This window comes from Molossus molossus, unplaced genomic scaffold, assembly GCF_014108415.1.
Source record: "Molossus molossus isolate mMolMol1 unplaced genomic scaffold, mMolMol1.p scaffold_m16_p_7, whole genome shotgun sequence".
NCBI lineage: Eukaryota > Metazoa > Chordata > Mammalia > Chiroptera > Molossidae > Molossus > Molossus molossus.
Genome location: NW_023425401.1, coordinates 95,824,263 through 95,851,912, shown reverse-complemented (window position 1 = coordinate 95,851,912; position 27,650 = coordinate 95,824,263). Strand labels below are relative to the sequence as shown.

General features: G+C 40.9%; 1 protein-coding gene across 2 annotated transcripts in view; it reads left to right on the top strand.

Annotated features, from left to right (window-relative positions):
• CHCHD3 (coiled-coil-helix-coiled-coil-helix domain containing 3) overlaps positions 1-27,650 on the top strand; it is a 306,949-nt gene that overhangs the window by 11,650 nt on the left and 267,649 nt on the right. For both annotated transcript variants that reach the window (XM_036246997.1, XM_036246996.1), the window contains exon 2: positions 6,943-7,030. In XM_036246997.1, the coding sequence (XP_036102890.1) occupies positions 6,943-7,030 (88 nt within the window). The remainder of the gene's footprint in view (positions 1-6,942; positions 7,031-27,650) is intronic.

The window sequence follows — 27,650 nt, the reverse complement described above, 5'->3', positions numbered from 1 at the left end:
TACAGTGTCTTCCAAATCACTGATCCTGTCCTCAGCTTCCTCTACTCTGCTGTTTAGTCCTTCCAATGTGTTCTTTATTTCTGCTGTGTCATTCTTCATTTCTTCTTGGTGGTTTTTCATATCCAGTTGGTTGATTTTCAGTGTTTCTATGTCTTTGCTCATGGTGTTGATGTCCTTACTCATGTTGTTGAGCTTCTTTAAGATCATGGCTCTGAATTCTAGCTCTTACAACTTGCTTAACCGCATTTCATTTATCTCATCTTTGGTAGAGGTCTCTTGTTGTTTTATTTGGGTTTTGTTTCTTTGTTTCAGCATTTTGGCTATCTAAGTGGGTTTCGGAGCCTGCCAAATTTCCCTGTGGATGTTGGTATTCTGCAGGTGTGGCTCCCTCTATTGGGTTTGTATGAGTGTGGGAGGACCCACGTTAAACTCTACTCTCAAGCCTTATTTTCCTGGGTATAGTTGCAAGCCCAGGAATGGTTCAGTTATCCTCTTGCTTTTTGCCTGGAAGCTATTAGTCGTGGTTACTTGAAGAGCCTTTGGTTCTCAGTTGAATGAAAAACTCCCCCAGGTGTTCATCGTAAGGGATTTTTGAATTTGACATTTAAGTAGCAAGTTTTGAGGCATCAGATAAGCCACAGAAAGAAAAAGTTGGAAACAGTGATTAGGTTGAAAGAGACATTGCATTTTTACTACCCTGAGAGCATAGATAGGGATAAGTGAACACCTCCTATGCTGTACCAGGTCTTACGCAGCTGCTTCTGGCCATAGCTAGAGACCTTTTCTTCATGTACCACAGAGAGAAGGAGTTCAGGACACACTCTGGCTGAGCTGATGAGAGGGAACCAAGATGAAGGATCTGTTGAAGTCCCAATGACTGAGCTATATTGGTAATAACTCTACCAGATATTTGTGTAGCGCATTATAGTTGTGATGCACCTGTAAATTCTTGTAACTGCAACATATGCATTGTTCCCAGTTTCCAGTTGAGGAAAGTGAGGCCCTCTGAGGTGCCTCCCCAGGCTGGTTTTAGCTAGTAGGCAACCAGTGCCATGATACTTTTGAGGCTGCTTTAGGGATTGGAGGGATTTTTTGTAGCATTAATTTTGACAATAGCAATAGACAATGGCAAGGCATGAATTTTGGTGAGAAGTAGATGAAGTGGTATTTAGAACTATGGTGGCCTAGCTCCGATACACGTGAGGGTTTATAGCTAGTAATTGATTTTTAGCAAGCACACTCACTTCTGGTTAGGTTAAAATATATATACATCTATAGTGTAGTTGTAGTTCTTATGACTTTGGTTTGAAATATATAAATATAAATTCAAATATAAAATATTTGTCATATTTGTTTTGTATAAGCTTTCAACACAACTTATATTAGATATATAATATATAGTATATGTTGTATATAATAGTATACGTGATAATATAGGATAATGCAAATATACATTTTCTAGCATACTATATTAATACATTAAATGTATATTATATAGCAATTAAAATAGCTTTAAGATTCTAAAACTTAATAAGGTTCATTTTATCTCCCTAAGAGGAAGTGGTGATATTTATTTTATTATGTAGGGTTGAAAGAGTGTATTGTTAAATAGTAGAGAAGGACAGGACTAGAGGTTGGGAGTTACTACTCGTGGGCCTGATGTTATCAGTAACTGGATATTACTCAGGACCTTTTTTTTCTCATCTGGAAATTGAGAGGCTTGGAATCATCCTTAAAGGTTTGCTCCTAAGATGTATCTCAGCTTTGCAAATGAGTTTCAGCAATAATCTCAGTGACTCTCACTTGTGAGGAAAGATGTACCTGGCCCTGGCATCTTCAAATAGAAAGTCCCCTGGCCCTCTCCTTTCTAACCTCTGCTTCTCTTCCCAGGAGGGAATCATGGGGTTTCCCTTCAAAGATCACAACTTTTGAGCAGTGGTCTTTCCTTTTACTGTCTGACCACCATTCTGGTTGGGTTCCTGAGATGTAAGTAACTGTTTGGGTACAGACTATTTTGTTCACTAATGTATCCCAAGGGCCTAAATTAGCACTTGGCCTAGTAAACATTTTCTGAAAGAATGACTCAGTATATGTAGGAAATCAGAATTTTGTGGACAGGCAGAAAGGCAAATACTTGTTCTTCCACTGGAGTGTCATGCTGGAGGCTTGTGCAAGGTACAGAGAGCACAGGGGAGGTAGCTTTGGTTAGGCAGAGTCGACTGGAATGGGGAACTTGGGTGAGAGAAGGCATTAGGATATTTGAACTGGATTTTGAAAAGTGATTCCCTCCCAGGGAGTCAGGGGAAAAGACAATGTAGATAGGTGTAAATGGCAATAAACAAGAAGCAGGTGGGGATGGAGAACAGGGCATGAAGTATTAAGGGAAAAGCTGTGGAAGTTGAGCTTGGAGAGTTAGGACATACTAGGTGGTGGGGAAGTCTTGAATGTTGTGCAGAGTTTGGACTTGCCTGTCGACAGAAGGTAACCATTGTAGGATTTGAAGCAGGCAGTTACATAATCAGGCTTGCATTTTAGAGGATTATCGATGGTGCCATGAATTAGGGAAGCAAACCAGGATGGGAGAAGAGATGATGGATTCATTAAATATTTAGGGGCTGAGGAAGTCATGGCTAAGAGAACGAGGGGGAGAGAAGAGTGGAGGACTATCCTATGCTTTGACTTAGGAAATTGGATGGAGGTGATCTCATTAATGAAATAAGGATAGTAAGAGGAGATTTTTGGCAAACAGGAATTCAGTTGGGGACATGTTCAGTTGGAGATGCTTGTGGTATGAAGAGGAGGTGTCCATTAGGCAATTCAATGTACAGTCAAACTTAAATTCTCGACTGTCTCCCATCTCAAACAATTTGGTTCTTGACCAAGTTGTTGTGGGTGGGGTGTCTTGGTCTTTGAACAGAACCTCAGTTCTTGACCTGACAACCCTTTTATGCTGATCCATCAGCATGACCAAAAGGACCTCTCAGGCCACAAAGGACAGCATGGGAGTCAGTTTACCGCTAAACCTGCTAGTTAAATCTCAGGAAATTATGCTGTGAATATTTGTGTGTGTGTGTGTGTGTGTTGCTGGCAAAATGGACAATTAGCACAATTTGAAAACTTAAGAGGCCATCAAGAGTGCTGCTGTTGCTAAGGTTGTGAAAGAATCCATGATCACAGGCACTTGAAGAGGTAGAAAGATTGTTGATTTGGATAAAGGAAAAGCAGTTAGCTGGTGCCAGCAGAGGCAGAGATATGTGAACAGGCGAAGGGGCTGCAGGCTGACCTGAAAGACACCCCTGAAGCCAGTGCTGAAAGTGCTTCCTTTAAGGCTAGTAGGAGTGGTTTGATAAATTTATGAAAATAAGTGCTTGTTTATAGATTAAATAGTGTACTATATACAAGAAAGGTTAAAACGGGGAATCATTTGGGGGTCTGGAATGAATTAATTCAATTTACATTATTTCTAACAGGAAAAAGCGATTCAGTTTTTGAATAAATCGCTTCTCGAACAGTCTTCTGAAATGAATTAACTTTGAGCCACAAGGTTCCACTGTATAGATTTGGCTTTTGGGATACAGGTCTTTGCTGGAGATAATGGATTAATGATTTGTCAGTAACAGTGAAACATAAATGGATGAGAGTACCAATAAGAGCACTAGAGTGAGAAGAAAATAAAAGCAAAGAACAGGATGTGGGGTCCTCTAGCATGTACGGGAAGGCAGTGGAGGGGATGCCTACAAAAGAGATAAGATGTGGCCAGAGTCCTCGGACAGTCAGGACAGTGGGATGTCAGAAAAGCCAAGGGAAGGATTTCCGGGGGGTGGGGGTGGGGGGAGGGTGAACAAAGGTGTTAGATGCTAAAGGGAATCCACATAAATTAAGTGCTTTATAAATAGAAATATAAAAGATATTTATTTATATAAATATAAACATAAAAGGTTATTTATTTGGCCAGTAGTGACTTTTACCAGAACACTCGCAGTGCCGTATTGGGCTACAAGTCAGATAGTGGTGAGTTAGGGAAGAGGACATTGGAAGGGGGTCCTGAGGATTCAGTAGGGGATCACTCAGTTACTTGACCCGGAACCCTGGGCATCCTTCTTAATAACATCTGCTTCCCTCCCACATCTGGTCAGACACTAAGGCTGGCATGAGTGTGACCTTGAGACTCAGGCTTTCCTGGGTTTGAGTCCTGGCTTCCTTATCAGTAAACCGTAAAATCCAGGGCAAGTTATTTAATCCGGCTGGGCTTCAGTTTCCTCATCGTGGAGTGGAGATAACAGAAGTATCCCACAGTATGTTGAGGGTTGAAAGATGGACGTGCTTAGTTTTGCAAATGCCTGGTAAGGAGCACTCAGTGAGTGTTAGCTGTGTTGAATCCTAAGTATCTTTTGAATGTGTTTTCCCTGGATTACCATAATCGTTTATTTTTTCAAAACAACTTATTGTAGTAAAATTTACATATTATAAAATTTATCTGTTTTCTGTATACAACGCTTTCTAATAAATTTACCAAGTTGTGCAACCATCACCACAGTTCAGTTTTAGAACATTTTCTTCACCCCAGTAAGCTCTTCCGAGCCTATGTACAGTTCGTCCCGTCCCACCCAGCTTCAGGCAACCTTTTATCTGCTTTCTGTCTAACTAGAGTTGCCTTTTCTGGGTAGTTCATATAAATGGCATTAGACGCTGGAAGGCCTTTTTTGTCTGGTTTCCTTCACTTGAATTGCTTTTTTTAGATTTTTCCATGTTGTAGCATATATCGAACTTCATTGCTTTTTATTGCTGAATTGCATTCCACGGTACGGATATATGATGTTTAGTTTGTTCATTTACCAGTAGATGGACATTTATTTGTTTCCACTCTTGCTGTTGTGAGCAATGATGCCATGAACATCCCTGTGCCTGTCTTTATGTGCACATGTGCTTAATTGTTTCTTAAGTGGTCCTCTTGCTTCTGTTCTTGTCTGTCCAATCTGTTCCATACACCATAGCTAGAGTGATCTTTCTAACATGTCGGTCTGATTGTGCCATTACCCTGCTTATAATCCTTCAGTAATGCCCAGTCACCCCCAGGATCAAGTTTAAACTCCTTAACTTGATGGGCTTACTAAGACTATTCAAAATCTGCCCTGGCCGGTTTGGCTCAGCAGTTAGAGCGTTGGCCTGCGGTCCGGAGAGACCTGGGTTAGGTTTCCTGCTAAGGGCGCGTACCTCGGTTGTAGTTTGTCCCCAGCCCTGGTTGGGTCGTGCAGGTGGCAGCCACTCAATGTGTCCCTTTCACGTCGATGTTCCTCTCTGTTCCTCTCTCTCCCTCCCGCTCTATCTGAACAAAAAAATGGAAAAATGTCCTCGGGTGAGGGGATAAAAAAAAAAAAAAAAAAGACTATTCAAAATCTAAAACCTATTTCTCTTTCTACCTTCTCTTTCACAAAGTCCCTTCTCCAGCTTTGTGCTTCAGCCATTCTTTTATCCATTCACATTGCTTCATTCATTTATCTAACCATGTATTCAGTTAACCAGGCTTATTGAGGCTTCAGGGATATCATAGTGGCCAGGACAGCCACATCCTGCTTTCATGGAGCTTTCTTTCTAGTGTCAAAGGCAGACCATTCATAAGAAAGCATCAGACAGTGGTAGGCACTATAAAGAAAATGGGAGGATAATATGACGGAACTGGGGAGCTGATGACTCAAACCTCCAAGCCCGAGTGTTCCTCAGACCCTCTGCCCTGTTGCCAGCTGCCTATTTGTTATCCGCTTGGTGTCTAATGGTGCTAAGCCATTTCTCCTATGCCTTCATGTGTTTCTTTCCTCTTGGAGTGCTCTTATCCCATTCCTCTTCCTAAGTCCTGTTTATCCTTCCCAGCCCCATGCCCGGCCCCACTCCCAAAGCCTAGCTAGATGCCCTGCCTGTTGTGCTTTCTGAGTACTTACCCTAACGATTGCCTGTTTCTTCTTCTTCACTTTAAGCATCTTGGTAACTGTTGAGTACCTAAAGTCTAGCCTAGTTTCTGGCACATAGTTGGTATATAATAAAATCTGTTGAAAGACTGATTGTGGTTAGTCTTTTTTAAATATGTTTTTTAATTGATTTTTTTAGAGAGAGAGGAAGGGAGAGAGAAACATTGATTGCTGCCTCCTGCACGCCCCCTACTGGCGATCGAACTTGCAACCCAGGCATGTACCCTGACCGGGAATCTAACCGGGACCTCTTAGTCCATGGGCTGATGCTCAATCCACTGAGTCTCACCGCTGGGCTGCTTGTGGTTAGTCTCGAACAGGAGGGAGTATCGGACTGTTTCCTTTGGGACTGGAGGGAAGGAGGGCGCTAAGGCCTGTTGCGTGCATGAATTAATTTGTAGGATGAGCCCTGGCTGATTTTGCTCAGTGGTTAGAGAGTTGGCCTGCGGACCAGAGAGCCCTGGGTTCAGTTCCTGCTAAGGGCACATACCTTGGTTGCAGTTTGTCCCTGGTTGGGCTGGGGTCGTGTGGATGGCGACCAGTCGATGTGTCTCTCTCATATCAGTGTTTCTCTCGGCCCCCCCCCCCACTCTATCTAAAGATAAATGCAAAAATGTCCTCGGGTGAGGGTAAAAAAACAAAAATTTGTAGGGTGAGGGGAAGAATGACGAAGGAGTTCTGAGGGTTTACATTTTCTCAGCGATTACAATTTAGTACACAGTATAAAATGAGAAGAGTTATTTATAATGAGCAATTAGCAGTGCATTAGAAGAAATAAAAAGTAGTGCTGTGGGGTCCATGTTGAAATCTTAAAACTGTTCTTACTTGCTTTTAGTTTTATAGCTATTCGATTTAGCCTAATTTCTTTAGGCCATTCATTATACATATTGATATGGATGATTAAATTACTTGGATGCTATTGTACTGTTTTCTTTCTTGTTCTTTTATAATTGATTTTATTTTGATGTTGCTGTTTCAGCTTTCGGAAAATGTGATCGATCGTATGAAGGAGACCTCTCCATCAGGCTCGAAGTCTCAGCGGTATTCGGGTGCTTATGGTGCCGCAGGTATTTCAGAATTTTAATTTTAGATGTTTTTTAGTAGGCAAATCAGAAATTGTAAGAATTCACTTAATAGTCACGATCTTCAGCACATCTGTCTTTTGTTATTTGGATATTCTGCTTTTTAGGGAATATGAGATATGAGACATCAGGATCAGGGGTTCTTTTAAAATGTTTTGTACTGAAAGTAGAATGAATCTACTTTCAAATAGCATTTTGGAAATTTTTTTTCTCATCCAGCTCCTGAATTCTCTTAGGCTTTGGAAGGTTACTTCATATCTTTTTGTGTAAAATGGATTACTTACCGAGATATTAGAGAATGAATAGTAAATATTTATTAAAATCAAACTTAGAAAATAGTGATTTACTCTTTCCAAATTGTGAACTATCTCCAATGATTTTATTTTCTAATGGTTTTTCTAAGTTTATAAACAGTCTATTTCTTTACAGTCTTTTTTTTTTTTTTTTTTTTTTTAAGGACACCAAGTTTTCGTTAATTATTTTTTTGGGGAAGAAATATTATGCTTCTCAATTAAGAGAAACATTTTTTATCAGTCCAGAGGTCTTCTTCTTACACTTACCACGCCATGAATTCTCAGGGACGGGTTCAGGCTCAGGCTCCTTCCCAGGGGTGCTCACAGAGTGAGCTTCGGTGGGTGGAGCAGGCTGACGCCTCAGGCGAACCCAGGTCCCTTTCTCTTTGGCTTCCTTCTTTTTCTGATCATTGTCCTACACACGTTTCAGGAAGCTATCTCGGCTCTTAGCGTGCTTAATATGCTCAGTCCACACATTAATTCTCTTGGCAAGAATCTTGTCCTTGACTTGTTTGTTCACAACATTGCCCACTGCATGCTGGGTGACACTGTAGACTCTTCCAGTTTTGCCATGGTAACCTTTGTGGGGCATTCCTTTTTGAACAGTGCCCATTCCCTTTATGTCCACAATATCACCTTTCTTACAGATTCGCGTGTATGTAGCCAAAGGAACAACTCTATGTTTTCTAAAAGGCCTAGAGAACATAGAGCGGGTGGGTGCCTCTCCTCTTTTCCTTTGTGTTTGTCATTTTGGCGAATTACCAGAAGATGGAGGTTCTGGCTGAAAAGCTACAGTCTTAATCCTTGATAAAAATAGGATGTTAAATGAAATACATAGGGAATTATTAAGCCTCGTTTTATCTGTGGATCATGCAGATCTTGTCTCCTACCTGGTCCATTTATTGTTCATCCAGCTAATATTTACTGAGTACCTGCCGTATGTCTGGCGCCGTTCTTATTGCCCGATTTAATGAATGGACATGTGGTTATCGGTGAAGTGGCAATGGACTAACTGAGATTTTCTGTGTTCATTGGAAAGGGGTGTTGTGTGGTCAGTCCAGCTGTGGACTGTGAAATCCAGTGAGAAAGATGAGGCACTGCCCAAAAGCCATTACTCAGAGGCAGTTGTGAGCCTCTTCCCAGTCATAAGTCATAACCATGAATTCTGCTTCTGATGTGTTTCCAGCAGAAAGGACCAACCTAAATAAGAAATAGTTCTGGCCCTTTTGAGCTTCTTGTTTAGTGGGAGCATTAAGAACGGTATCTCTCATTAATGCTAGAGAGAAAGGGACCCCTCCCTCCTGCCGGAAACCGTCTTTGGTTTCTGGGCCGCACTCTTGGTGGTCCTCTCGCCCTGCTTCATCCTCAGCCTGGTTGTTTGTGCTGATTTCCACTGAGGACTCGCATCCGATGGTATGTCTTCTGAATCATTATGTAGATGCTTGTGACTCCCAAATTCCATCTCTAGCCCTGCCCTCTCCCTGCAGCTCAGCTTAGACTTCTCCTAGACCTCCACTTAGAGGTCTCCATTTAATCTCGCCCCAGACCTTTTATTTTCTTCTCCACAGCTGCTGCTGCTCTCTGTCTTTCCCAGTAAAATGGTACAGGTAGTCAAGCTCCAAACCTGGGATTCACCCTTGTTTCCTCTGTTCCTTACTTCCGATGATGTCTTGTCAACATCATCTCCAGAACATGCTAAGAGGTTCTTTCACATCTGTCTTTACCGTCGCAGCCCCAGTCCAGATAACCAGCATCTCTTTACCTGTCTTCTGCAGACGCCTCTTCACTGGCCTCCTGCTTCCACTTTTGTGTCCTTACGCTTTGCCTTGCGCACAGGCGCCTCAGCAGTCTTGAAGAAAATGTTAGTTCATGTCTCACCCAGTGGCGGGTCTCGGTGGTACACCGAATATAATTTGAACTGCTTTCCTCGGCCCCTGAGGCACCATGACTGGTCTCTTTCTCCTTTTCCAGCATCATCTTGATATATGGATATTTTAAAAGTTGGGATTTGATCTAAAATATGATTTGGCCCTGGCTGGTGTGGCTCACTTGGCTCGAGCCTTGTCCCATACACTGGAAGGTTGCAGGTTTGATTCCTGGTCGGGGCACATGCCTAGGTTGTGGGTTTGATCCCTGGGCGGGAGGCAACTGATCCATGTTTCTGTCCCTCTCCCTCTCTCTGTCCCTCTCACTGTCTCTAAAATCAGTGAGCATGTTCTTGGGTGAGGATTTAAAAAGTAAAATATGATTTGTTCTAGGTAGATTTTTTTTTAACCTGTGTAAAGGAAGGAGATAGGATGATAATGGTGATGAAATACTGATAAATAATACTTAAATAGTGTTTATGACATACCAGCTACTCTGCTAATGTTTTATATATCTTATCTCATTTAGTCCTTACAACCCTGTGAGGAAAGAACTATTATTAATCCATTTTACGAAGAAGGAAACTGAGACTTGAAGTGATTAATTGTCTTGCCCACAGACAGCTGGTAAGCAATGGAGGTGGTAGTTGAATTCAATCTGTTATACTTCAGAGCAAACGCTATTAACCACTATGTTTTATTATAATTTGAATGACACCTTGCTGCTTTTGTAGAAAGCATGTAACAGAAACTAGTTGGAGGAAAGAGCTGCCTTTTAGTGATGATCTGCTTGAGTTCAGGAAAGAATCTTCTATTTATAAGTGATTGTTGTTTCTTCTAGTTTTTTTTTTTTTTGTGTGTGTGTGTGTGTGTGTGTGTTTTGTATTGATCTCATTCAATAGTGAGTTGAAGGAGAGAAAGTGTTTTCCTTCTTGGTTGGCTTTTTAAGCTGAGCCTTTGAGAGAGTGCGTGTGGGTGGGAGGCTTTCTATAAATGTTCATGGTGTGGTCGGCGGAGCATGACACTGGCACTGTGATAATCTCTGGCTGTACTGAGGAATCCACCTCTTCCCATTGCTAGGTTGACATGACTGATGAACTCTTTGGTCCATGACCAGCCTGAGCACTGAAAACTCTTTGAGTATCACCTTGTGTTTGGTGTTCAGGCTAGAACTGCACTCCAAATGCTAGTCACATATGGCCTTAAGATTGAAATTAAAATTAATTAAATAACAATTTCAGCTCCTCAGCAGATATAGCACATTTTCATCAGAGTAGTTCTCTTGCACAGCTCTAGTCTAGACTGTAGCAGTGCTTGGCATTGTGACCTTCATTGGATGATTTTAATGATGTGGTGACTGAAGTTATGGAGCGAAATATGTCTGTGTGTTTGTGAATCATGTTTCCTGTCTTTTCTATATCCCAGCCCCCCAGGATTGTGGGTAAATGGAAGCATCAGGGAATATTTCCCTGGGGTATACCATCTTCATCTCCATCTTGAGCCTCCTAACCTGTGTGTTACAAGTGTGCTGGAGGTATTGACTCCTTAGACTCAGAGTAGCTGGGGAACACCTCTGCACCCTCATGTACATTCTGTCTGCACCATGAGAGAAAGGCTCAACAAGACTAATAGTGCAGGATCTTTGAATACATGTCCCTTACCCTTTCTAACCCAGCCCAAGAAAAGAACTATTTGCCATGCTATTTTGAAATCATCTTGCCTCTAGGTTAAGAATGCAATTGGCCTAGGATTGTGCAAATTAATAAAGATGTAGTCTTCCCAAGATTAAACAGAAATACGTGTATAAAAGTAGGAAGCCTCCAAATTTGTTCTGTTTGGCATTTGTCTCATTTGGGGGTCTTGTTAGTGGTCAGTAATAGATTTCTTAAGATTTATAATTTAGATGTGTTGTGAAATAATTTTTCAAGTCTACAAAAAGATATTGATAAAAATGTCACCAGCCTTTTCTACATTTTTCAGTGTCAAGTGAATTATGTATTAAATGTGAGTTGAAATTTTAATATTTATCAAAATGCTTTCTTCCTCACAAGACTGTAATTCATATCAGCCCTCCACTATTCCAGTGTGTGAATATAGGGCAATGTATTTGATGGACTGAGATACCTAGAATTTATTATATGGGAACCAAGTTTTGTCATATATATAGTTTTGAGAATGTATTCTGTAAGAAAGTAAGTTACTCTAAAGACTTTACTGCAACTATTTCTTGCCAAACCTTGAACCAGATCAATGACTCGTTGCAATAAGTATTTGCATGTAAAGCTGTTCAGGCAAAATAATATACTGTGTGACACACGACAGATTGTAATGCCACTTTAATAAATGAGTGTGCTCTAAAGAAATTAACTCTGTCCTTGCCACCTCAAATTCTTTGCTGTGAAATGTGTTATCTCAGCTATATTGGTTTGCTTTTACAACAGGGGATTTTTATTAAGGCTGACATAGGGATGCTATTGCACATAGTTATAATCTTTTTCATTAACACCATGCATATTTATTTATTTTTATTTTTGTTTATTTTATATATTTATTATTTATTTATTTTTAATTCTTATTGAATTTATTGGGGGTGACATTGGTTAATAAAATTATATAGGTTTCAGGTGTACAATTCCATAGTACAGCATCTGTATATTGTATTATGTGTTCACCACCACAAGTCAAGTCTCCTTCCATTACCATTTATCCCCCCATCCCCTTCCTTTTTCACTTCACTCCATCCCTTTTTCCTCTGGTAATCCTTATACTGATGCTGTGTCTATGAGTTTCTTTCTTCTTTTTTTTAAACTTAATCCCTTTTCCTTTTTCACTTGGCCCCACAACCTCCTCCCCTCTGACAGCTGTCAGTCTGTTCTCTGCATATGAGTCTGTTTCTATTTTGTTAGTTAATTTTGTTTATTACATTCCACATATATGTGAAATCACTATGGTATTTGTCTTTCTCTGACTGGCTTAATTTCACTTAGTGTAATACTCTCCAGGTCCATCTATGCTGTCACAAAAGGTAAGATTTGCTTTTTTTTTTTTTTACGGCCGAGGAGTATTCTGTTGTGTAAATGTAACACAACTTTTTTATCCACTCGCCTACTGATGGACACTTGGGCTGCATCCACATCTTGGCTGTTGTAAATAATGCTGCAAGGAACACAGGGGTGCATGTATTCTTTCAAATCCGTGTTTCAGGTTTCTTTGGTTGTATTTCCAGAAGCGGGATCGCTGGGTCATAGCAGCTCTTTAAGACTCATTTAGACATAACACTGTAACAGCTATGCTTGCTCCTTTGACTTGAGTTACAAGAATTGAAGGGAATTGCAATATTGATGTTTCTGACTTTTAATGTTTAAAATTTGTTGATGCTAGTGTCTCAACTCTCCACTTTTTTTGTGTGTTCTGTAATAGATATGTACTTTGCTTGACAGTTCCTAAAGGGAAGAAATGTATATACTAGTTTAGTTTGTTCTTCTTCTTCTTATTTATTTATTTATTTTTTTATTCTCGCCCGAGGACATTTTCCCATTTTTTGTTCAGATAGAGCGGGAGGGAGAGAGAGGAAGAGAGAGAGAGAGAGAGAGAAACATCAATGTGAAGGGACACATCGAGTGGCTGCCACCCGCACGACCAACCAGGGCCGGGGACAAACTGCAACCGAGGTACATGCCCTTAGCGGGAACCGAACCCGGGTCTCTCAGTACCGCAGGCCAACGCTCCAACCGCTGTGCCAAACCGGCCAGGGCAGTTTAGTTTGTTCTTAAAAAGACACCCATAAATAGTCTACATTTTTTTTTGTTGTTGTTCAGATAGAGTGGGAAGGAGAGAGAGGAAGAGTGAGAGAGAGAGAGAGAAACATCGACGTGAAAGGGACACATCGAGTGGCTGCCTCCTGAATGACCCAACCAGGGCTGGGGACAAACTGCAACCGAAGTACATGCCCTTAGCGGGAACTGAACCCGTGTCTCTCTGGACCGTGGGCCAATGCTCTAACCGCTGAGCCAAACCGGCCAGGGCAACAGTCTACGTTTAATGGTTGGTTGAACTGCTGTTTGCTCCATCGGACAACAAGTATTAGCACGTAGTGGTCTTTGACTTCAAGGACTGTTTGTTTGGTGAAAGCACATTTAACATTATTGCGTAGTAAATAAGGACCAGTTTAGCACCCTTCATCTGCTTAGTTAATATTTTTGAGTAGGTGAATGAATCTATAAGTCCGATAGAATATATAGGAGGTCTAACAAGTGCTTTAGGAATTCAGAGAAAGAAGGTCAAGAGCTTGGGCAGGCAGGCCATCAGGAGAAGTGGACTTTAGCCAAACCTTAGGAGAAGAGGGATGGGGGTGTTGGTGTTGAAGGTGTTCCTGGTAGACTCAGTACATAGACCAGACTAATTCAGATAAAGAGTCTCATGGGTGGGAAGGTTGGTAGTTAAAGAGCTCAATTTTACCTAGTGGCTACTGAGCATCTCTGTTTAATTTTAGGATGCAAGTTTAAAGAGTTGCATTAGTTGATACTTTTAAAATGATCAGATATTAATAACTTTTTTTAACCCTCACCCAAGGATATGCTTATTGAGAAAGGGGAAGGGGGAGAGAGAGAGAGAGAAAGAGAGAAAGAAAAAGAAAGAGAAAGAAACATCGACGTGAGAAACATCTTGGTTGCCTGCCATATGCACCCTGCCGGCAATCAAACATGCAGCCTTTTGGAGCATGGACAACGCTCCAACCAACTGAGCCACCCCACCAGGACTCAATAGCATTTTTATAGCTGAAAATGCAGGGCTGATTTTCTCACTGGTATTATTATATTTAACAAACAAATCTGATGGTAAGAATATGTTTTCCACCATAGTACTAAATAAAACTGTTTTCATGAATAAATTAAGCAGCCCCATAAGCATTTTTTTATTTGTCCTTAATTGGCCCTATAGCAAAAAAAAAAAAATGTTGCCCATAGCTGTTTGAGGCAGTGTCGGGTTCAACAGAGGATTTCTGAGCAGGGAAGGCTATGGATGAATTGGGAATCACTGGTAGGGAAGACGGTGGCCACGTGGTCGAGGTAGAAGTGGCAGAGGCACAGAAACGTTGGGTGGATTTGGTGACAGGCTTCGTGGCTGGTTGGTGTCAGTCCTAGACTCACACTTCAGTCCTTCTCCCCTGGTCCAGGGCACTTTCCTCTGTGCCATTTGATTCATCACTCTTTGCAATGTATTTAATTTTGAGAAACCAGCCCAAATTTAAACTCACTTTATTCTAAAATTGAGAAGAGAGCATAGAAAACATAAAAACAAAATGGAACAGTACATCATTGACAAGACAGCTTACACACCAGGGTATTTTGGATGGTGAAAGGGGAGTCATGCAGAAAAGAAAAGGCTGCAGCAGCCGTGGAAGGCACTGTGCAGAGAGAAGCTTAGTAGGTTCTGAACTGTTGGCATCACACTTAGTACCTTGGTGACTTAGAACCTCGATTTCTTGGTTGGCTGATTGACCACTGGCCAGATGCTTATTAAATGTTCAGAGGTCCCGGCTCTGTGACTACTGCAGCGTAATTCATTTTCCCTTAGTGCCTCCAAGTAGTGAGAAATCAAGTGGGTCAGAAATTCCATACTTGTTCCTAAGTTACTAGGAGAAGCAGCTGTTTTGTTAGATGCATTTCACACTTAGGTCGGAAATACAGTAATGCCTGCAGTCACAGTACTCGGGAGCTGGAAGTAAGTTACTTCAGTGACCACGTGGAAAAAGAGGAGCTATAGTAAAGAAACTCCCCATTTTTGCTGCAGTAGATTTTGGACACGAAAGTGAACTGTGGGATAGCGGAATGTATTTTCTCATAGAACAAGTGTTGTCATTGGGCATAACAATCAAGTAAGTCATGGATGTCACCAATAATATGTCATAAGCCACAAAGAGAAAACAACTGGAGAGTATAAACTTTATAATCATGTTCCCAAGGTTTATAAAATAAAATAATCAGACATTGATTAGATAAGCAGCTCTAATGGATTATATAGCATAGGACATACAGTATATAAAAGTACTATTTCTGATTTAAATTTTAATATGCCAGGGGTAATATAAATGTTTGATTAACATTATTTTTTGCCTTTCTTGGAATTTGATAGACTTTGAGGCCATCATCTAGATGGCCCAGAGACCTTAAAATAAATTGCCCATGAGAGTTTCGAATGTACATTTTCCTGCTGTACCCAGAACTATTCAGAATCAATCCAGTGACCCTTCCAGCTGTCAACCAAATAGTAGGTTATCGTTGTTATCGTTGTTGATGATGATGTTTTTCCTGGTAAAAAACATTTAAAAAAGTGAGGTCTGCCCCAGCATTTCCTTTCTTCCCTTTACCCTGTCTGTCTCCCCGGTTTACTCCGAGTTACTGATACAGTGCTCTGTATTAGTCCGAATCTGTGCTACCAGGGAACAGGGAGTGCTTTTAAATCCCCCTTTTAAACCTGTTCTGCCCCCCGGGCTACTTGACACTTTGTTGACAGCTGTGATGCTACCTGAGTGTTCTTGAAAAGCATCAGAAACCATGTGGATCATTGTCCTAAGGTTTGTCAGATTTGTTCACAAAATTGCTGTGGCACGTACCAGACAGACAGTATTCTGGTTCTGCGTGGCCTGGGTCCCCTGACTGCATAGTTAATTGAAATATGGGTTTTAATTAGCCTGCGTCAAATGATTGGAGCTTGAAATTACATTATAGGCTAGTAACGGTGACTGTCTCCTTATTTAAAGGCGCAGGTGGTGAGAACATCTCACAGATTGTATGGTGGGGTGGTGGGTGGCTGCTGAAAGTCCCGATGCATTGACTTTGTCAAAAAGCAAGTGCTCTGCTCTGCCCCTCACTTTATGCCCCTTTGGTCTTTTATGATTTTAATTTTTGCTGGTCCATCCCCAGTGTGGCTACAGTCATGAGAGGGACACCCACAGGTCTTGCTCTGTGTTTAATGAATAGCAGCAAGTCTCTACATTTTCATTTTTATGGTTTCCAGTTTTATAGTTTCTCTCATCCTTGGCGTCATGGCCCTACTCTGGTCCCCATCTCTCTCCGGCCTTGCTCCTACGGTCGGTCTCTAGCTTGGGGTCCCTGCCTTCAGTCTTGCATTCCCCAGTTCATTCTCGCTGCAGCCCCCATAACCTTTCCAAAAGTTAGAAACAATCCTGCCATTTCTTTGTTTAAAACTTGAGGCTCCCCCCTTCTTAGAATGATATCAATCTCTTTGACGTAGCCAAGTAGGTCCTATACAGTCTGTCTCCCACTTGAGTCTCCTGCATCACCCCTGGGCCCACTCTCTCATGTTGAATTCTCTTTGTAGTCACTGAAGTTCCAGGGTCCTTGAACTTGTCCTTATAGGGTCTATGACGATGTTCTTCTTTTCTGTGTGAACACTGTTCCTCCAACTGTCCACCCAGCCCCACCCCCGCCTCACCTCCTGCTTGTTTTTATCTGGCTAATTCTTCCGCATTGTTCAGGTCACTGCCTAGAAGTCACTTACGCACGGAAGCTTTTCCTGACTCCAAGTCTGGGTTAGGTGCCCCTGCTGGGGTCCCATAGCACCCTGTATACATTTTCTGTCATTTATGACCCAGTGCTGTAATTGCCCATTGATCCACAGCTTCAGTTTACTCACTTGTCCTCGCAGGACCTCCTTTTATGGTACTTCTTTCCATACTTTCCCTTTCCTAGGGGCTGACCTCTCTTTGCCGAGGTGAGAGGTCTGTCTTGGTGTAGGCCAGGTGACGGGCACAGTGGGATAAAAGGAAGTCTCAGAGGGTTGAGGCGATTTCTCTTCCTTCAAGAGCCATTTCCCCATCATCTCATGAGGGCTTCCCAAGTCAGTACCTTAAATTTTTTTTTTTTTATCCTCTCCTGAGGATATTTTTTCCTTTATCTTCTGATAGAGTGGGAGGGAGGGGGAGGGGGGAAGGGGAGAGAGGGAGAGCGAGAGAGAGAAACATCCATGTGAAAGGGACACATCAACTGGATGCCTCCCTCACGACCCTGACCAGGGCTGGGGATGAAGTGCACCTGAGGTATGTGCCCTTGACCGGAATCGAACCTGTGACTCTTGGTCCGAGTGCTGATGCTCTAACCACTGCTCAGCCCAAGTCAATACCTTTTTGAATAATCTCCTTTTCTTGTATCAACAAGTCTATAGTACTGATCCTTGTTGCAGTGTATTGTAATTACATGTTTACTCTCTGTCTCCTACCAGATTATGAGCTTTGAGGGCAGGGAAAGGTTGTTACTCATCTCTGGACCCCCAGCCATAGTGACTGTATTATGTTAGGTGCTCAGTCCAAGTTTATGGAATGAAGGAGCTAAAGCAAATCAGGTCACATGTGTAGGTGCATGTGTCATCCAGAGACAGCAGGAGGGACCTTTCTCTGAAATTTGTTCAGTGGGCATGGGTATGAGGTGTTTGGGTATGGTGGATGGTGCCCTTAGTGCTTTGCCAGCTTTGGGTCTTAACCATAGCAACCCCGCGAAGCCCTGTTGTAAGAGGCACTTTCTTGAGCACCATCTTAGGACGAGCACAAGTCTGTGGTGGCAGCCAGGGAGTGGGGCCCTGATTTGGAAACATTGATGTGGAGATTCATGGCCCATTCCTAGTTGTTAGTTTAGTTTAGAAAAGAAATAATCTGAGCAGACTTGCTAAATTTTGGGGAGGGCTAAAGCAATTTGGGATTTTCCCCTGGAGGGTCTTTCACCCTCTGTTCCTGCTACCTTCCTTCCTTCTTTCCTTTCCTTTTCCATTGGGTCCAGGTAGTCTGGCATCAGTCCCTTTGACCTGGAATTTTAGGATAGCAGGGTTAGGTTAGTTCAGGTATCTGGGTCGAGTCTCTGACTTGGAAAAGCAGCTCCTCAGCACTGGCTACTTCCCGTAGGAGGACCCCTAAATGTCCCCCTGTTGTCGAAACTCTGGCGCCCTTGAGAGGAGAGTTGCTCCTCATAACTATCTCTTCTCCTGGACGCCTATTCTCATGCTCGATCTCCACTTCTGATTCTACTAGTACACTTTTCTTCCTGAAAGGGTGTCCTCTCTGCTCTCGCTCACGTCCTCGAGTCTCTGGGGCCAGCTCTTGAAGCCTGGGGGATTTGTGCATGGAAGCTCAGGAACTTCCAGATTTGGTTTGGCTTCTGGTTAGTATTGGAAGGAAGACCTACCATTATGTCCCCTCAGGCCACTGTGCGCAGAGGAGGAGACCAGGGAGCTGGCTCCCCTGTGTGCTCAGACCATACGTAAGTAGCTAAGCATTAACTAACAATGATAAAAGAAAAACTGCTAAGCATTTGGCTCAGCTAGGCAGGCCATTTATCCAGTGCATCTCATTTTCACCTTATCTGCCAAGTGCTACAATCCGGTAATGCATACAACTAGGTCAGATTGGTTTGGCGGTCACACTAAATTAAATTCTTCAGATATAATTAGTCCTCCTGTTAATGTAATCGTCATCTCGTGACGTTAAAAAAATAAGATAAAACATTGATTGTTGTATGTCACTTTTGAGGATGGACCTGAAGAATTATATGAAAATCAATTACTATAATTAGGATAGATTTGATTTAAATAAAAATATTAAAGCAGTATTTAAAAGTGACAGTTTGCCAAGAACATTTTAATTTTTTTATTAATGCAACTAGCTAAGGTTATGGATTCTGAATATTGTCCTTCTAATTATTTAAACAGATTATTTCAACAAAATATAATTATTCTTACAAAATACCTGCGACAACCCTCAGTTCACTCTCCACCACAGAACGTGTGTTTTTAGCAGGAAGCTCCGACTTGTACTCTGTGTACATGTGCGCTTGCAGACATGATATGGCTGATCAACTCTGTTTTGTTCTGGTAGGAAAAATGAGCTGGCTGAGCAGCTTTTGTTTTTAATTTTCTGGGACAACACAGATACCCATTGGGCATAATGTTTTTCTTTAATTTTCCTAAATAACATACTGACTTTTCTGGAAATCTCATGGGATTGAGCTCATAAACTGCTTTTGTGACATCTTTATAAAACTTTTCTAGAAAGGTTGCTTTAATATTCTTTCTCAGAAACATTTTAGAGTGTTTATTTTAAGATTATAGGAAGTTATAATCCTCTTTTCATAATTATTTTGTGACCTTTGACATATTTTAGTAAAAGAATCTAAGAAAAACATGAACTGCATAATTAAAAATAATGTTTTTTCAAACATTGATAAATTGATCCTTCTAATTATTTTTCTGGCCCGTTAAACATTCTACCTCTACTAACAAAGCCATTGTTTCATAACCCATGTTCATCATTTTGCAAAAACGAAGTAAAACTTTTTAAAACAATGATTTTTAAAAATTGCCCATTTGTATTGCTCATTATTGCTCATAGGACTTTGAAATATTCTCTTCTCTGCATCCAAGTAAACTCTTTGAACTGTCACAGAAGTCTCACTAGTACTGTAGCCTGCAGCATCATTCTGATGCATTTCAGGAGGCATGGTTGGCACCAGGCTCCCAGACCCAGGATGGAGGTGCACAGGCCGACTGAAGTCACCACCTCCTCTTCAAGTGATGTACTGTGACTGTGTGTTTTCAGAAACAGGTTCCAGAGGAAATGAGCCCCATTGTCTTCAAATGGGAAATGGAAAGTCTGCAGTCAAATTACCTCTAAATAAAAGTGTGAGTGTGCGCGCGCATGCATGTGTGTGCGCAGTGTATGTTTAGTGTTCAAAGAGCTTTGTCACTTAATAGTTGTGTGATCTTGTGTGAGTTATCTCAGTTTCCTCCAGGATAAAATGGATTCTGAATATTGTCCTTATAATTATTTAAACAAATTATTTCAACAAAATATAATTATTCTAACAAAATACCTGTGACAACCCTCAGTTCACTTTCCATCATAAAATGTATATGTGTTGCCATGGAGACTAAATGAAACATGGCGGTGATCAGTAAATGTTCTATTTTTTTCTTCTTTAATATAACATCTAGGACTGTAACTTGACTGCCACTTTGCACACACTTCAGATTGATTCTGCCAACCTTTCTGTCTCCCCTCTTTGCCTCTCAGTTGTTTTTCTGTGCCCTCATTCCCACCATCATGTATTTAGACCTGGCTCTGTGCCAGACGCTGTGCTAAGTGCTGGGGTTTCATAGGTGAACAGAGCAGAGAAATGCACTGTGAGTTGTAATGGAGATACACATGCAGCATGAAGAACTGATTAAGGACTAACTCTGCTTGGGAAGGTCAGGTTCATGAGAGAGGTGATATTTGAGCTGAACACTGAAGGATGAGCAGAGTTTACTAATCGGATGTGATGGGCTTATTGGTGGGGCATGATGGGGAGAAGGGAGGGCATTTCGTGGGAGAAGAAAATAATGGTGCAGTGGTTAGAATCATAAAGGGCTTAGTGATTCCTGGACCTTATCAGAACTTGATTCTGTTGACCTTGCTTCCCTCTAAACTTACATGGTATTTGATCTATATTTTTCTCTTGGCAGTCACTACTTCCCGCATTAAAAAAATACTTATTTATAGCTGTGTTAACATCTTACTTTGCAGTTAGCTCCTTGAGGGTGGAATTAAAACCTGAAAGACCCCTGTCCCATTGTGACCCATATGGCATATGTCTCACCTGTAAAAGGTGCTCAAGAAACACTTGACAATGCAACAGATGAAGAGCAGGACCTGTGAGCATCCCCAGCTTCTTTTTCTTTCTTTTTTTTATCCTCGCCTGAGGACATTTTTACATTTCTTGTTCAGATAGAGTGGGAGGGAGAGAGAGGAAGAAAAAGAGAGAGAGAAACATCGATGTGAAAGAGACACATCGAGTGGCTGCCTCCTGCACGACCCAACCAGGGCCGGGGACAAACTGCAACCGAGGTACGCGCTCTTAGCGGGAACCGAACAGGGGTCTCTCTGGACCGCAGGCTGACACTCTAACCGCTGAGCCAAACCAGCAGGGCGATTATCCCCAGCTTCTTCACAGTACTTTAGACTTCAGAAGTCTTGTGTTCAATGAAAGAAGCCAGTCACAAAAGACCACCTGTTGTATGACCTCGTTTTCATGAAATGTCCAATCTAAGCAAATCATTAGGGACAGAAAATAGACTAGTGGTTGCCTAGGGCTGGGGTGGTGTGAGTGTGGATGGCAAGGACAGGGAGTGACTGCTGATGTTGTACAATTCTGTACGTGTACTAAAACCCATCAACGTACACTAGACAGATGAAATTTATGGCATATACATTTCATCTCAATGAAGCTCTTAAATACTTTTGAAATCTTAATCAGATTTTTAAAAAGTGTCTTCAAATGCATGTTGTTGTTTTTTTCTGTTCCACAGTATATACTTAGGGATTTGCTTTATATGTTTTGTATACTGTTTTAAAATTTGGACTTGGGGCTCAGTAGAATGTTCGTGAAATAGAGCTTTGGGACTTCAGTCCCCCTTTCAGAGATGCCTGGGAGTGTGGGAGGGAACCTCTGATGAGCTAATGCAGAGCGACCTCATTCTCTGTTGAGGCAGCACTATGCTCAGTTATTCTGTATCAGCAGAGTGGTCCTGTTGGATGTATTTGAAAAGTACAGTCGTCCCTTGCCACTTCGTGCTTTGACTTTCGCAGTTTCACTCTATTGCGGTTTTTTCAAATATATTCATTAAAAAGTTGGTCGAGACAGTGAAAATGATACAGCATGAGCTCAGTTGTCTGAGTCAATTATACATCCCTTTATTACAATTACAATTAAAATTACTGTACGTATGGACTGTAGGCCTATGTATTTGAGCACCCCAGGAATCCTTCAATGCCAGGTGCAACCGCTAGAGTCTGGAACGGATTAACCACGATAAACAAGGGACGACTGTATAGTTGTATTTTTCAAGTTTTTGAAGAAGTTGTCTTTATGGAGTAATGCATTGCTTTTTCTTGATAAAAAGAAATACATCATTATCAGAAATAGAAGGAATGGTGCTATTTTCTGTCACCTTCAGAATGAGAGAGGTAGATATAGTTTGTTTTTTAGCCTGTTGATCTTGTGTTTCTCATTAACAGGTACTTTATTTTTAAAGTCTCTTTTGTACTAAAGTGTTTACGAAGCCATGCACATTAATAAAACCTGTGCCCCTAGGTAAATAGTTTATTGTGGTTTTCTTTTTTCTTGTACATTGTAGGAACTAGTAGTGTCTGTGTTGATGCAACAGCAGGGAGCACCTATTTTAGTGTGCTCATTCGTGCAAAATTTAGTGCTCTTGAAAAATGAACAAAGATCACAGCTAAAAGGTATTCATCATGCAATCTGTCCACAAGAAATCTTGAATGATTGAAATCATTAAATAAGTAAAACAGTTATTTCCTGATACTATATCACCAAATGTACTCATTTAGGACATTTGCCATTATTATGTGTGCATTTGTCTTTTTCATGTGATTGCCAACTATCTTAAGAAATGGGATGCTTCAGACTAATGTTTTGGGGAGGCTGATATGATCTACTTGACCCTGATTTAACTTGAATAGTGGCAGCGGGTGGTTCTTCATTGTGGATCTGATTGTTATTAGGGTTTCTTCAGAGACTATAATAGCAAAAGCATTACATTTGATTTCTCTTCGCTTATCCTGCAACTAGCAGTGTTATCCAGTGCTTCAGCCAGGGCTGGAGTGGTAGATCTTTCCAAGTATGAATGGGAGGGTTACTAGACCAGAGATCTCAGGGTTTGGTGGGAGAGTTTCCCGTTTGTCCAGATAGGCCCCTCACCTCTCCTGTGCATGACCCAAGAGGTTGCTCAGACACCTATTAAATATACTGAGTAAAAGCCCAGCAGTATGGTTTGGTGGATGGAGCAGGACACTGATGGATACTGAAGTCCTGACATGACTGAGCCTGTATGTATGAGCTGGGGCAGTGTGGTGAACCTCAGCATTCTCTAATTTGTGATGCCCAAGAGTGACATGCTCAAGTCACTGCTGCTCCTTGGGTGGTTCTCCATTATTGGACAAAGGGAGTCAGGATGCATTTTCCCAAAGAAAGAATAGTGCAACTGAAAATAATAGTCTTAGAATAATTCTTCAGGCTTATAATGGGTTTTTGGGTAAACTTGGAAACCTAAATACCATTTCACTTTTTAATGATGAATTTGCAGTGAGCTTTGGTACCACTAAGGTATTGGCACCTTCCCTCAGCTTGCAGTCAAGGTTGGCTCCTCTGTACAAGGTTTCCTTATGTCTTGTGAGGGCTTGAGATACCGCACTTCGGATTCTAGCATTTAGGTTTAGATATCGTCTCTCTATAATTCTACTTAAACAAAGAAAAACAAATATTTGTATACACACACAGAAATGTGTGTGTATTCACCATCACCTATGAAAATAATGTGTCAACCACAGATAGTTGGTATGGACATTTTAACAGTTTAATGAATAGTTACTGTAGATTCCTTATAGTATAAGCTAATGTCAAAGGAAACTTTCTTCTCTTGTTTGCTGTTGTGTCCAAGGCTGGTGTGCCTGGGCAATAAGGTGAAGGCGTTGTCATAATTTACTTTTATAATTGTTTATATAATTTTGGTTAGCTTTTTGTTCACCCATTTTTCCAAGTGTGATGGTGGCTTTTTGTTTTCTTTTTTAAGAGTATTAACTATTGCATTTCTCCCTATTAGACTTTAAGTAGGAGGGCAGGTACATGGAACGAATTTCATGCTGTGTCAGGCCATTTTCCAGGGAGGGTCAGAGCCTATAAAAGTCTCTTGTTGCAGTTAGTAAGAGGCAGTGTGGTGCAGTGAGGGGAGCTTGTGCTTTGGGACCTGACCATTCTGAATCACTGTGGGCCAGTCACAGCTGTTTCCTCATCTATAAAACTGCTACTGATTATTTCAGAGGTAACCTAATGCCTAGAACCTTGTATAATGGAGACTATTTAAATTTCAATTGGATTGCTGATTGGAAATGACATCTGACTTCTGTCTCAACCTTCTTAGTAACTAGCCATTTTATCTCCGATAAGTTTCTTTCTCTGGACCTTAGTGTTTTTCTCTTTCAAATGGTGCAATGGACTCTAAGAGTTTTTGGATAGATTGTGAGCTTTTTAGAGAAGAACCATTTTCATTCACTTTTCAATACCAGCACCTTACCTGGGCAGAAACATTTTTCATTGAGTGAGCTCGCAGTTGTGTATATTTACCACCGGAGTCATAGTTATATAGTTATATGTAATTATAGAATAATTATGAACTTATTTATTTATGTCTGTGAACATTTATAAATGAAAATTGTTTTTTGAAGTTTGTGCCTGAGCAGTCTGATAAATGCCTTTATCTAAAAATTCATTCATATATATATATGTATATATACATATATGTGCATATATATGTGTGTGTGTGTATGCCAAATGTAATGTGTACAGTTTTGAAATTAGAAATTCATAAGGTGCAAAAATATGCATTTTTAAAGGTCTCTTGCTTTAAAATTATTTATGTTTCTTTATTTGGATATGATGCTCAGAAAAACTTGGCCAACAGCAACAAAAAAAATTTGTTGTCAGTTTCTAGGTTTAAAAAAAAAACCACTCTAGAGAATTAGGGAAAAATAGTAATTAAAAGGGTACTGTCAAGGTTGGTAGGTCTAAATATAACATAGCAGCTGTGTTTTGGTTTGTGGGAGTGTGGATGTCACGCTGTCTCCCCCTGTGGTTTGCCTGCCTTGTTATGAGCCAGGAGCACATAATTGTGGAAATAGAGACTCTGCCTTCTGAAACACAGACTCAAGAAGTGGCTGCTTGAATGTCACAGTGCCCTGCTGGCCTGCGAGACCCTAGTCTGTCTGCAGAAGTTCAGAGCCGGCAGGTGTAAGATGGTAGGCCTTCCGCTCGGCTGTGGCTGGTGCTAGGAGCTCTTCAGGCACATAGCACAGCCTCTCTCCATGCTGGGAATGCTGTGTTTTATTGAACCTTAAGGAGCCATTAATTATAAGATACACTATTATTTTATGTTCCACTAAGAAATAACCTTGACAATTAAGCTATGATAAAAGGTTCTTACCGATTAGAATGTTCATTTTATATTGGAAGAACATAGATTAAAAAAGGAAAATTGAAGTGAAATGAATTGGTTATGATATTCTTGAAACTTACATTCAGTGTCCAAGTCTTTGAATTACTTTCTGTCTGCGAGTTGCCCACGTCATTGTTTCCACACACTTTCACCTTCTGCGCCAGTATGAGCGCAGGTGATACAGCATTTCTTTTTTTTTTTATCCTCACCCGAGTACATTTTCCCATTTTTATTCAGACAGAGTGGGAAGGAGAGAGAGAGAGAGAGGAACATCGACGTGAAAGGGACACATCGAGTGGCTGCCACCTGCATGACCCTACCAGGGCCGGGGACAAACTGCAACCAAGGTACATGCCCTTAGCAGGAACCGAACCTGGGTCTCTCTGGACCACAGGCCGACGCTCTAACCGCTGAGCCAGACTGGCCAGGGCAACATTTCTTAAGAGTGCTTCACTGTTGACTCTGCAGTTTTCTTCTAAGCTGCTGACACTCACTCTGCATGTTTTGATGTGCTTGTTTCTTGATCTTTCATAGACAGTTATGAACTATTTTATGATTGCCATGTGGCCCATAGCAACAGTAACGTGCTGTCAGTATCCGAGCTGTTAAAATGTGAATACATGTGTGTCTTAGAGTCACTGGAGTATGGCAGCTGTGGAGGGAACTTGGACCAAGCAGTCACTGTTCAGAGGTTACTAGTGGAGGTGCAGAATACCGAGTCTTTCTCTTTCTTGAAAATGGTTAGCACCACGGTGAAGGATACTGTTCCACATTCAGACACTGTCATTCTCTAATTGCTTTAATGTACAGTCCCTTTTCTCTTTCATGGAGCATCTTAATGGAGAGTTTAACCTGAAAAGATAGCCCCGTTTTCTTTGTCCTGTTGAAACATCTTACAAATATTAAACTTGCTTTGCCTTTTAAATATTCATAGTTATGTGTAAATTATAAAGGATATAAAGATGAGCGAGGCTTGTTGTTCTCAAGGTATTTGTTTCAATGGGAAATGAGAATATACAAAACTAACAAGGACAGCACAGTCTTGTGAGAGTCTCATATGGGTGATAAAGCATTTACTATATTTCATACACTTAAATAAGTGTAAGTAAGCCTGTCCATTTTTTAAAATATGGAAGTCCACTATAATAGAGCAAGTAAATAGTAGTGAAAAATCGAGTAGGATAAAATTGTTGGGCACTATTTCCTCTGAATTTATTAAGTTTGAGTTTGCCTTCAGTAAATTAAACCATGCAGCTAAAGTAATATAATAACTAAATGTATATGATCTTAGTTTAGATCTGAATCAGTTTTTTTTTCCCCCTTTAAAAGAGATGTATGGACAGTTGGTAAAACAGAACAGTCTGTGGATTATATAATTAATTTCTTAATTTTGATCCTTGTACTATACTTAAGTAACATTGTCCTTTTGTCTTGGAAATCACATGGGAATATTTAGGGTTACAGGGCATTGTGTCTGCAGCTTACTGTCACATGTTTTAGAAGAAAAGTGTGTGTGTGTGTGTGTGTGTGTGTGTAGAGAGAGAGAGAGAGGGTGATCAGACATATCTGGTTGAAATGTCATTGGGAAATGTGAGTGAAGGGTACATGTGGACTTTTTGTAGTATTCATGCAACTTTTTGTAAGTTTGAAATGACTTCCAAATAAAAAGTTATGAAATTAAAGACTTGCTAAAATATCAAAATAAATTGACACATTTATTTTGTGTTTTTAGTGCAGATACGTGCGTATTTTTAAAAACATTCCACTCTTGGCAGAGACTTGCAAAATGTCCTCACTTTGGTTCCTTGCCTTTGGATACGTTGAAGTACTTGCTCACTCTGTGAATTTATATATATTTTGTGGCCTGTTTGGAGAATATTTGCACATATGTTTATATTATTGCAATTCTCCAAATACTCTATCATTATTGTTTCTGAGAAATTTTAAAGAGGGACAGTTTCCTCCGTTTACCCTTTGATAGTGAATTCCTAGTCACCTATGACTAGTTATTTTGATGATTTAATTCCAAAAGGAGGTCTCCTTTTGTTACTTTCTAATTATCCCTTATGATGCTTGCTCCCCTCCTGCCTCTTTGTCCTTCCCTAACTTGTCACCCCTCCCTTCTCATCTTCATTAGGCCAGACTAAACTTTAAACTCAGTAAAATTCTGCTTCTTCCAGGAAGTCTTCCCTGGCCATTGCTATCGAACTGTGATCACTTTTTGATCAGCACTGAGTTTTGCATAGTTATATTGTTTTATGTCGTTCTCAGTGATAGATTAAAATAATTGTTGCTTTGTGGTCATTTAAAGTACTGTGTGTAATGTCAGAATGCTGGCTTTCTTGTCCTCTTGAGTTTGTCCCCACACCGCATGGCTGCTGTCTCCATAAC